This window comes from Pundamilia nyererei, unplaced genomic scaffold, assembly GCF_000239375.1.
Source record: "Pundamilia nyererei isolate P.nyererei 1_Seehausen unplaced genomic scaffold, PunNye1.0 scaffold00021, whole genome shotgun sequence".
Lineage (NCBI taxonomy): Eukaryota > Metazoa > Chordata > Actinopteri > Cichliformes > Cichlidae > Pundamilia > Pundamilia nyererei.
Window position 1 is genome coordinate 4,670,003 of NW_005187422.1, and position 11,710 is coordinate 4,681,712.

The 11,710-nt window shown below is 43.2% G+C and overlaps 3 protein-coding genes across 3 annotated transcripts in view; 1 reads left to right on the top strand and 2 right to left on the bottom strand.

The window, feature by feature from the left end:
- Positions 1-1,031: 1,031 nt before the first annotated feature.
- On the bottom strand, positions 1,032-3,592 carry LOC102210104 (uncharacterized). The gene is made up of 4 exons (XM_005726721.1): positions 3,356-3,592; positions 3,014-3,098; positions 2,610-2,677; positions 1,032-2,535 (listed from the first exon to the last, which is right to left on the bottom strand). The coding sequence occupies exons 1-4, from the start codon at positions 3,466-3,468 to the stop codon at positions 1,215-1,217; spliced, it is 1,587 nt and encodes a 528-aa protein (XP_005726778.1). The 5' UTR covers positions 3,469-3,592; the 3' UTR covers positions 1,032-1,214.
- Positions 3,593-4,990: 1,398 nt separating this feature from the next.
- LOC102196415 (zinc finger protein 32-like) lies at positions 4,991-7,964 on the top strand. Its single transcript, XM_013909185.1, has 2 exons — positions 4,991-5,259; positions 6,547-7,964. The coding sequence occupies exons 1-2, from the start codon at positions 5,055-5,057 to the stop codon at positions 7,479-7,481; spliced, it is 1,140 nt and encodes a 379-aa protein (XP_013764639.1). The 5' UTR covers positions 4,991-5,054; the 3' UTR covers positions 7,482-7,964.
- A 2,804-nt stretch (positions 7,965-10,768) lies between these two features.
- aldh1l1 (aldehyde dehydrogenase 1 family, member L1) overlaps positions 10,769-11,710 on the bottom strand; it is a 26,801-nt gene continuing 25,859 nt past the window's right edge. The window contains exon 23 of the mRNA XM_005726723.1: positions 10,769-11,207. Within this exon, the coding sequence (XP_005726780.1) occupies positions 11,152-11,207 (56 nt within the window). The 3' untranslated portion in view covers positions 10,769-11,151. The remainder of the gene's footprint in view (positions 11,208-11,710) is intronic.

The window sequence follows — 11,710 nt, forward strand, 5'->3', positions numbered from 1 at the left end:
CCTTGTCTTGTTGATCCCATATTGTTCAACTAGTCTGTCAAATGGAATAAATTCTGTTCCCTCTAATATATGTTCTAAGTATTTAATTCCTTTACAACTCCATTCTGGGAAATTAATCATATTATTGTTTTGTAATATGTCAGGGTTATTCCAGATAGGTGTACGTTTACATGGTAATAACGTTTAACATCCATACAACTGTAAGCCTTTCACATCCAGAGGAAGTTAGCTCCATCTTTTCTGTACAGTCTATAGGCGTTACCGATTCCACGTTGCACCAAAAGTGACTCATCTTCAAAATATCTGCTTCTGTTCCCACGTTATGGCCAGACTTGTGTTTTTTCATTTGATGTTTAATGATCTGAACACACATTTGTGTCACTTTCTTTCATAGGCGTTATTCAATCTGAGCAGTTTATCTTTTAGTCTGATCCAGATTAGAAGAAGTCCCTGTCATGATCTGACTGAGTGGCTGGTGTTTTGTGGGCGGAGCCTTGGTTCCTTACCTGTTCTGCTCACCTGCCATCCAGTCAGCGAGGCAATACTTAAGGCCAGCGCAATCATGCACTCTCTGCGATTTTATCAGCTACCTCATGGAGGTAACCCAGCCTCGCTGCGTTGTAACTTTATGTCTGTTCTGTACTAACCTTGATTTAACTGTTTTCAGTTTCTCCACCACAACACTGCTTAAGTGACCTGCGGCTCAATTCTCACTACATCGCTACCTTCCTCTCGGAAACTAAACCTTTCCCCGCTCTCACCCTCCTGCCCGCCCTCACCCTCAGTTTCCTGGAAACATCACTCGATCACACACCTCTTGTACCCCACGCTCACCACCTACAAGTAAGCCTGCGAGTCCAGTATTCACCTTTTCTCCCCGCTCAGCATCATACACCATCTTCACAAAACTGTTTGGTATTCTTTAATAACTTTTGGTGATGTTTGCTGCTTCATTCAAAAGACTAATAAGCCTGAATTGCTGAAAATCATATCATATGATCACATACAGTACACGATGCTATCTGGGTTCTTTTAAATAAAGCACAAACTTATCAAACTTGGACATCCAGCGGCTCTCTCCCATATCTGTGTAAACATCCCCCACAGCACAGAGAAATAATATCACATTAACAAATGAACAGTATTGCTGACTGTACATTCATAATAAAACTTTATGATGACAGTATGTAACATTCAGATTACTACACCTGCTGTTATGTGACAAACTCCACCTGTTTGGGCCTGCTTGGCCTCTGTATAGGAGAATATTTGGATCCTGGTAAATTGTCTATTATTGCAGTGACAGCGTCAGGTTTTATTTCCTGTTCTTTGAGGTTAGCCGCTCTCCTCCTCTCAGCTCCTCCTCTTCTACACTCAGAGCCGCTCCGTTTTTTCTCCCATCCGTTCTGTTTCCTGTCTCCTCCACCTCTCCTCTGCTCTGAGCCGCTCCTCCTCCGAAACCCGCCCATCCTGTAGTCCCACACATCCCCCTTCCAGGCAACCTCATTACAGTCGCTGGCAGTGTGTTGAAGGCTGGTGGCGGCACCTTGGACAGGGTTGCGGATGTTTCCTGATGCCTGCATTCTCCTCAGGTGGCTGTTGGTCCGCACAGGGCTGCTGAACCTTTGGGCTTGTGAGCCCCTGTCTGAGGAGTGCACCCGGCTCTCGCTGTAGCTCCTTTTCGGGAGTATTTTGGGCTCTAGCGGAGCACTCGGCCTGGACTGGCGGTTGTGGCTGTAAGTCGAGCAACAGCATGGCGCAGTACAGCGGGAGCAGCGGATCCGGCAGAGAGTGCAGGCGCAGCCGGAGAGGAGGGCGGAGTGACTAGCCAGGGAGGAGAGGAAAGTGAGGGGGAAGGCACGCTGACACTGGAGGATGCACTTGGGAGAGCTGAGACGTGATGTGGCGGCAGCAGGGGACCTGTGACAGCTGGATATCACTTCTGATACTGCCGACTTCCCACTCTCATCCTGGACGGTCTGGATCTGACGCCACTCCAGCTGCAGCAGCTTCTCCAGATACCTTTCCAAAGGGCCCACAGGCCTGGGCCGGGGGGTACCTCGGCCTTCCATGTTGTAGAAAACAGCCAGCTGACTCAGGCTCCACGAATTAAAAGGTGGAGGGAGGAAGTCTGGGAAGTCAAAACCTCCATGGCCCTGCAAATTGGATCTGTGGCTGCGAGAGGAGCAGTCCTCGGCCTCGATGACCTCTGGCCTGAGCTCGAGCCGAGGAGGAACGCGACTGCAGGCTGACACAGGAAGTCTCTCTGACTCAGACAAGTCGGTGTCGCTGTCATCATCTCCATGGCGACTCAGGCGTCTGACCTCCAGTTCTGGCGAGTGTCTTTCCAGCTGCTCAGTGCTGCAACCACACGTGCAGTGGTAGGAGACGGCTGCTGTGTGTTTGCCCTCTCTGCTCCCCGCATGCTTGTGCTGTCTGTGGCTGGAGCGCTTAGTGACCGGCAGCACCTTTGGCTCCATCCTGCCCTCTGTGGGGGACACTGGAAGAGCCTTTGACTCTGAGGATCTGTGAGCGCTGCAAGGCAAAGCAAAGCTATTATCTGAGCACTGAGACAGCAGCGAACAACACAAACTTTGCACAAACCTCACCTGTGTTGAGAAGTATTGCGTTTAGCTGAGGAGTTGTTAGACTTGTGCTTTCTTCTTTGTTGCAGCCTCTGCAATTACAGACACATTATGTTCAACTTATCACTTAAACATGGTCATGGTAATGTTATTACCATGGTAATGTTATTACCATGGTAATAAATTGGAACTTGTTGACATTTTGCCTGATATAAATAGTGCACTATTGTGCCACAGAAATGTGTCATTATGTGGAATAAAGGAAAAAATAGCGAGATGTAAACGTGTAGGTGTTACTTTAACAGCAGCTCTGTATCTTGTATGAAAGCAGTCACTATTTAATGTACCATCACTTAAAACAGAACTGGAACACCAGCTAATTTGACTGATCTTGTGTGTGATACAGTGATCCGAGCCCGTTCACTCACTTTCTCGCTCTTATTTTCCTGACTTGGGAACGCGTGCTGCGGCGGTGTGGGCTTCCTCTGAGACTGCCGCCTTCCCATTATGTTACTTGAGAGAAACAAACAAATCTTCCGAGTTAAATGTGACCGATGAAACACATGAAATGTAGAAACAGCAGCACAGGGCAGACATGGCGCTCTTCTTTGTTCACACACGTACACAGTGAGCATTTACACATCAAAGTGCAGTCACACACCACCGACATCCAGCGTCTGTGGCGCCGCCGAGGACGCGGCAACAAACAGCAGCCATGTCTTCATCCGTTACCACCGTGTAACCCCAATAATAAGCATATCTGGCGGTACCTGCCCACGTTAGGCCCGGCGATGCTCCACAGATCCTTCTTCCATTTCCTCTCCCTGCTGGAAACCCTCTCGGCACACCGCTGTGCCACTTGCTCCTGCAGAATGGTGCCCATCCCAGCTTCCAGCGGGCACCAATGAAATGGGCGAGTGAGCTGTTCACGCGAAACACGGTGCTGTGATCATAATGAGTAGTGGGCTGAAATGAACCAAACACAACTGTGTTTAGGTATGGATCCCTGTGTGCGATTCACCGGCCGCCCAGCAGAGGGCAGTGGGGCTCACAGACGGAGCACGCACGGTTAATGTGCTGCTGAGTGGTTCATACATGTACCGGCAGCTTAAATGCCTCCGTGTATTTAAAATAAACTAAATGTAGCGAGCTGATCGACAGCTTTACCAGTCCGACCCACTCAACATGAAATGTGCTCTACATTACCTGGAATGAATTTGACACCTTTGGTTTATACTGAGGACAATCAGTTCAATGATTCACAAGAGAGAGGACCCAATGCACACACCAGAGGGCTAAACAATGAATAACACATCAATAAATGTAATGGGGGATGTGCAGGAACCTGGATCAGAGCATTTGACTGTTTCTTCTGTGACTTCCTTGAAAACTTAGTGTATGAAGGTACAAAAAAATAAAATATGCTAAACTAAATGTAAAATATACTCAGTTCATACCAGATACCTGCTATCTGAGTTTATATTAGACAGTTTATCCAAGAGAATAAATTAAATGTATGTAACGCACACAGAGGTTCTAGGTCTGACCAACCGTCTCGGCCGTGGGAAAAAGATGACAACCAATAAAATTCTAAAAGATAATTTATTAGTGCAATGATCAAAAATTGGAAGGATAACACAGTTCAGTTTCCCACTTGCAAAAGAGATTAAAAAAATAATAATAATATAAGGCCATAGACAGCAATGCGTCAAGTCAGTTGGACTTTACGTGTCAAACACTTTATCAGCAGTTGTCCCCCAAGTCTCACCCCCCTGTAAGTAGAAGGCCAGTAATCACTCCAGCCTCAGCAACCCAACGCTGCCTTTAGACTGCAGCAGGCCCAGGCCTGCACAGAGAGACAAGATGTCACCACATCTTCATTATACAATTCACAGAGCAGCAAACTATCCATCATAACACATTTAAATCAAGTCATCTTAATGACACACCTGCACAGAGAGACAAACGTCACAGCAGTGTTTGTAGTGTGGACTATAAGTAGACTAGAGTATCAGAGAAATCAAATACACCTGCCTTCAATTAATCCAACCCCATCACAGCAAATGTGACACACAAAACCACCAGTGCAACTTCCTACAACAAACATGGAGGTGACATTAGTCCATCATGTTACATGTACTTTAGTAAATACTAAAAAAATATATATTTAGCTCAGATACTTAGTTGGTATCGACTATTTTCCTCGTGGAATTGTTTAATATTTACTGTATATTTACTTATTGTTTTGCAAGTATTGCCGGTGTTGTGCCAAAGTAGTTACCCCCGTCAAACAATTTTTGACGGGGGTAACTACTTTGGCACAACACCTGTTCCAAAATAAAGCTTTTAACAACTACACAGAAGAGGGCAGCAGCTCCCCACAGCGGCCACTGCGGCTGCCGCCGTCTACGAGAGGAGAAGAAGACTTCGCTTCTTCGCAGGGACCAGCGCGTCTTCTTGTCCTCCAAAATGTCCAAGTTACAGCAGCTCAGACTCTTCGTGAATGAGCGTCTGACAGCAGCAGCGGAGGAAATCTTCGGCGCCGTGGAGAGAACCATATTAGAGTTTCACACTGACAAAGCTTTTGTGTCCCAGTCAGAAGATGTGAAGCCCAACGAGCTGCTAACGCTAGCCGAGGCTCTGAAAGCGGAGGAGGAGGAGGTGTTCCCGGCAGGTTGGTCTATTATCACCATGCAGATAAGCAGGCTGCTGTCAGCCATCAGACCCGTTTTAATGTGCGTGTAGCCTGGGACTACAGTCAGCATAGACTGCAGTCACAGAGCTGATTCTCTTAAGGCGGACGAACCAAATAAGAAACAGCGTTTTTCCCATGCAGCGGTTAAATGCACCGTTTTAGGTTCAGAAGAGTAGAGAGTGACACAAATACATATTTAGGCGTTCATGGTGTTCTCTATTAATTAAACCTCATTTGTATATCAAATTTCATAAAGGCTGTAATGTAAACATATTTTAATTTAGGCAATTATCTATATATTTATTTAAGCATATATGACTCTGTATTAGCGGCTTTACAGAAGTTAAAATAAATAACTTAGTTCCTTTAGATTTCTTTTTGAGGGGACATTACATCATAGATTGGCCTTCTTGTTTTCAGTGGTGATGGACAGTTTGACATATGAGCTCAGCGACGTCTCTCTGGACGTTGATGTTCACAGGTGGAGGTGTGCTTTGGAGAGGAAAGGAGTAAGAGTCAACAGAAGCAACACCGTGTGTAAAAGAGAATGAGATGGGTGGAAAAGTGAAGGTGCAAGCAATAGATGTAGTGAAGATGGATAAGTTTAAATATGTGGGTCAACTATACAAAACAGCGTTCACTAGGGAGGTGAAGAAGAGAGTGCAGGCAGGGTGGAGTCGGTGGAGATGGGTTAAAGGGTCTGATTTGTGATTGAAGGACAGCAGCAATAGAGAAAGAAGGCTTGTAAAGAAAGCTGTTATAAGATATGTTTGGAAAAACGTTTACGTACCAGGGAAATAATAAAAAAAATACTTAGCAGGTCTTAAAATTGGATAAATGTGACTTCAGATGAACAAAAAGACTTGACATATTACAGATGTGTGTGGAGATTCTTGGTAGTCTGAAGAGCTAGAAAGGCTTTAAGTCTGCAGCCATTTACAGTTAAAACACGCACTGTTGTAAAGAGTGGATTCTTTCTAACACGTGATTGTTCTGCTGCCTACCAGCTTCATGGGTTACTGGTAGGTAGCATAACAACAGCAGTCACTCCAGACATGCTCGCAAGTGTATGGGACACGTTGGACTATGATATGGACATATGCTATGCATCCTAAGCACTTGTCAACATTGCAAGTTTTGTAAGTAAAATGATATATTTAGCCATGAATTAAAACATTTACCACAAGCTTCCATGTCTATCACTTTAAACAGTAAGCCTTTTGTAAATGTTTGCCAGTGTCATATCTTTCCCTGTCATGTCTGCAGGCTCCCACCAGGTGAGTGTATCCGAAGCAGAGGTCTCCACACAGACAACATATGCTCAGGCCAGTCAGCTGTTGGTGAAGCAGGACACACTGAGAGCAGACTTTCTGGTAAATCAGGAACACTGGCCGAGAGGAGACAAAGGCCAGCTGCAGGATCTGTTACACTGTGAAGCTGTGGCTTGTTTCAAATCTGAGCAGAGCGCAGGGTCCCCCTCCTCATGCTTTCAGAGCCAAAGTGTGGCAAGCACACAGGGAGTAGTGCTTTTCCCCCATGCCTCAACAGAGTCTAGAAAAATTAAGCAGGAAGCAGATGGATGTGGAGGATCGGATTTCTGCCAGCCCATCTCCTCAGATAGTGGGGCTGAAAATGATGCCTGTGATAATGAAAGGATGGAGAGCAGAGCATCCAATTCAAAGACAGTGCAGCCAAAAACAAAGGCAAAGCAGAAGCAGAAGAGTTCCAGCTTAAGCACTAAGAAAAGGACAAGTCCTTTCTGTTGTAAGCTCTGTGGAGAATCTTTCTGCCACAGGAATTCATTGATGATTCACCTGAAAACACACGGAGACTGTGCGCTGCAGCACATAGAAACACACAAGGAGGACAATCTGTGTCACGTCTGTGGCAAAACATTCACCACAAAGACCCATTTAAAAAGGCACATGCTGATCCACACGGGTCAGAAGCCTCACTGCTGCAAGGAGTGCGGCAGGAGATTCGCACGAGGCGAGTGTTTGAGAGTGCACATGAGGATCCACACAGTGGAGAGGCCGTACACATGTGGAGTGTGCGAGAAAGGATTCAGACAGAGAAGTAATCTAATTACTCACATGAGAAAGCATACGGGAGAGAAACCTTACCGCTGTGGCATCTGCTCAAGACCATTTGCATACAAGAAGGACATGCTGAGACACACGCAGATCCACACAAAGACGTGAAAAACTCAGTCCACCGGGATGAGCTTTGGTCTAGTACTTCTGAGTTTAACTTGTTTGCTATTATAAATTCTTTTCCTTTTGGTTAAGTGTGAAAAAAGAGATGGTGAGTGTGTGTGTATTAATAGAGCAAAGTGCATTTTCAAAATGCTTGTTGTAGATTGCAAGGGCTAGGCAGTTAATCCCATTTTAACCTCCTTTACTACTACGACTTCCAACAGTACTAAAAAAAACAAAAACCCACATTTCATAAATATTAAAAATAAGCGTCTGCTGCTGCCTGGATGTATTCATACCTGTCTGCATGGTCAGACATCTCAGTTGAGCTAACAGTTCTGAGTTATTTAACCCCGAGTTTCTGTTCCAGAGTCGACTTCAGTTCTGAGTCAGTCACGAGGGTTATTTCCTCACTATAAATCCAAGGGTTTTTCTGTTTTTATACACATGGATATATCTATCCATAGATGTAGATATATCTTTTCATGGGACAACACTGAAGTTATGACACTTTGATACAATGTAAAGAAGTCAGTGTACAGCTTGTACAACAGTGTGAATTTGCTGTCACCTCAAAATAACTCAACATACATCCATTAACGTCTAAACTGCTGGCAACAAAAGTGAGTCCCCCCCTAAGTGAAAATGTCCAAACTGTGCTCAAAGTGTCATTTTTTTTGTGTAACCACTGGTCTCATCAGACCACAGGTAATCCATGTCCTTAGTCTGCTTGTCTTCAGCAAACTGTTTGCGGGCTTTCTTGTGCATTATCTTTAGACGAGGCGTCCTTCTGGGACGACAGCCATGTGATGCAGTGTGTGGCGTGTGTCTGAGCCACTGTCAGGCTGGTCTTTGACACCTTCTGCAGCAATGCTGGTACTCACTTTTGTTGCCAGCGGTTTAGACGTTAATGGCTGTATGTTGAGTTATTTCAGGTAAAAGCAAATTCACACTGTTGTACAAGCTGTACACTGACTACTACTACTACTGTATCAAAGTGTCATATCTTCAGTGTTGTCCCATGAAATATTTACAGAAATGTGAGGGTGCACTCAATTTTGTGAGCTATATATATATATTTTATTTTCTTCTCCCCTCCTGCTTCTTAACATAGCCATCGTGATCCACACTGACACGGTGATATTCCTCAGTCCACTGGATTCGAAGTGAGGCTGTGCTTTCTTGGAGAATCTTGGTGTCAGAGCTCCTCTGATGATGGTTTTCTTTCTGTACTCATAAATGTGCTCAATCCCATCCTGAACATACTCACAGTTGTATTGAACTAACTGGTCAGCTCTTCTGGAATGAGAAGCCCAGAGTTATTGACATCAAATTTAACCAACTCACTTTATTTCTAAACTCAGATTTTGCTAAACATGCTTCCCAGAATAGGGCTTTGGTTGGGTCTTCCAGAGCCCTATTCCGGGAGCGCGTTAAGGAGAAGCCCCCAAAGTCACGGAAGCGATCGTTTACCGTCTGTGTGAACCCTGCTTCTCGCCTGTAGGTTCTTATGGACTGTAGGAAAGTCTTCAATGTTGCTGTTGGAAGAATTCAAATGTTTTCGTGTAGCTGAGGATGAGTGCAGTTCTTTGAACTCTGTGGTAGCTCCTACCTCAATGCTTTTTCTCTCAGTATATGAGGTATAAGTGTGTCCAATGATTGACTGAATGGAACATGGGCAATCGCTAAAATGTTTGCATTGTAAACAGCATTTGTTTGAAAAAATGATATCAGTCCAATCCAATCCAATTGTATTTATAAAGCACTTTAAAATACCCAGCACAGGAACAAAGTGCTGTACAGAAAATAAGCATTAATAACATGAAGTAAAGCTCTAAGAATCTTCTTAAACCTGAGCCTGTATAAGAACCTGAGCAAAGCTGTCATCTGTCTGTTGTGAGTTACTTCTGTCAGTTTGAAGATCCCTCTCAAAGTACTGTAATCAGTTAAACTTGCAGTTACATTTGACTTATACTGCTATAAAATAAGGACACAAATGCACCTTAATTTGCTGTAGCGTAGATTTCCATATTCTACAGGTTTTCCCACATATAACGTTTAATGTAATAAAAACATTATCAGACTTAATTGCATGCTCCCCTTTCACCACAGTTAGTGGTCAGAGTTGGGTCCATAGTTTTTGGGGGGCATACACCGTTTTTGTAGTTTTGCTGATATACACAGCTGTTTAAGTCAGAATATGTGATTGAAGTGCAGACGTTTAGCTTTAAAACAAGGGGTTTAACAAAAGTATTGCATTAACTGTTTAAGAATTACAGCCTTTTATTTTCTTTCTTTCTTTTCTTATTCATAGTCCCCGATTTTTTGAGGCCCAGAAGTAATTAGAGAATTGACAAGTAGTCAGACATTACTAATAAGAAATTCTAGCGTGGCTTTAGTGATACACTTTGGGTCATTATCAATTTGCACTGTGACACAATCAGTTTTGCAGCATTTGGCTGAATCTGAGCACAGATTGTAGCCCTGTACACTTCAAAGTGCATCCTGTCAGCTACTACTTCTATCAGCAGTCCCATCATCACACAATAGAGAGCTGGTTCTTTGAGCACTTTGTGGTAAACGCTCTGTGTTTTCATTGATCACCTCGACAGTGACACACCTACCTCATCAAGAGTGTTCTTAAGTTTGTTAGATGTGAAGTTTCTTAAACCACATCTTTGAACTAAAATTATAATGAAAATCTATGAAATCCAAATTCAACACCTTGAATCAACTTATATGTTTTCCTCATTTGTGACAGAGTATCGGGGAAAGTGACCTAACCTCACCTAAGTTAGTTTTGCCTCTAAAAATGGGGGACTATGAAAAACACAGGTAATCAATCATTGTTAAATGTCTGTTATTAAATCAAAATCCAATATTGATTGATTTAAAATCCACCATGGTGGTATAAGGCGGAAAAACTGCAAAAATTATCTTTTTCTAACAAACGATAGCCCTAATCCCAACTGCCTCTTTCCAGAACGCCATCAAAACACCATATTTAAATGTAATTAAATGGTTTAAGATGATGCAGGGATGCTGTTTGAGTGAATGAGATCCTTTAAATAAACATCTAATGATGTCTTTTGTTGAAAGAAAGTGTATATGTGCTTTTCAGGCATTAAAATGCATGTAAGATGTTGCTGAATAAAATGACATGTTTTCTGTAGACAATCATGTACAGTGCATTAATCAAAATAAATGTAATGTGCCTAAGGTTCCTCAAAATCCAGACGTTACATTTGTTATATTTTAAAAAAAAAAGACTGAACACAGAAGAATTACATCAATCTGCAGATGTTGGTTGTGCAGCAGTTTTAATTCGTAACCAATAATTGTTATTGGAAATGCTACATTGCAAGACTTTTCTGACCTAATGTAAGCCATATTAGAAATTAAAGATGTATTAAAATAAAAACCCTTTTAGTTAAATCACAGTCCACTCACTGAGCTAGCATTCACCATTTGTGTAGATCAGAACAATCCTCATTACAGCGTGGCTCAAGGCTCTGTTACTGATTATTCAACATGTTAGACATACTTATCAGTTAGCATATTAAGGCACGTACACTTTTAATGCCAACATCCTGGTATCGCAGTGTGTTTCTCTAGCAATGTCCACATGTCTACCTGAGTCTGCCCTCTTACGGTCTTCTTTCTCCTGTGATATCACCTAATACTCAATGGTCACTGCCTTTGTCTTCAGGTATTCGTTGAGAGCGTCTTGTCCTGGTGGAGAGACAAAGATACTGATAGTAAGCACAAGCACCAGTCACCTATTGGTCACCACAGGGTTGAGTGCACTGGCTCAAAGCAGATACCAGTGAAGACTATGGATGTGAATGATTAGTTAGTACTACTAATGTTTTAGTAGTACTATCTACTTCTATCTTACTGAGTACTGATTTGTGTCTGTGTGTTACAGACACAGAGTTTGTGGATGCGGCTAGCTAACTAAGCATGGTGGTATCCGCTGATAACATTGCACTCCACCCTACTGTGCTAATATGGTGTCTTTAGTATGTGAAGCTCAAACCCAATGGATGACATCACAATGTCCAGCTTTTATATATGGTCTATGATGGCAATACAGCATAATGTTGTAACTTTTATGGAACAAATGGGAGAAGATGAAAAAATGGCAGTTTGAATGGAATCAGAAATAACAGCCTCTTTCTATTACCATACCATTACCAAAACTAGTTCATGCATTTATTACTTCCAGGCTGGAC

Coding starts and splice junctions, on each gene's coding strand:
- LOC102210104 (XM_005726721.1), bottom strand. CDS start 3,468: ATGGGCACCATTCTGCAGGAGCAAGTGGCACAGCGGTGTGCCGAGAGG. Junction 3,099..3,355: donor GCCGGGCCTAACGTGGGCAG/GTACCGCCAGAT, acceptor GTTTCTCTCAAG/TAACATAATGGGAAGGCGGC. Junction 2,536..2,609: donor CGCAATACTTCTCAACACAG/GTGAGGTTTGTG, acceptor TTTGCCTTGCAG/CGCTCACAGATCCTCAGAGT.
- LOC102196415 (XM_013909185.1), top strand. CDS start 5,055: ATGTCCAAGTTACAGCAGCTCAGACTCTTCGTGAATGAGCGTCTGACA. Junction 5,260..6,546: donor GGAGGAGGTGTTCCCGGCAG/GTTGGTCTATTA, acceptor TCATGTCTGCAG/GCTCCCACCAGGTGAGTGTA.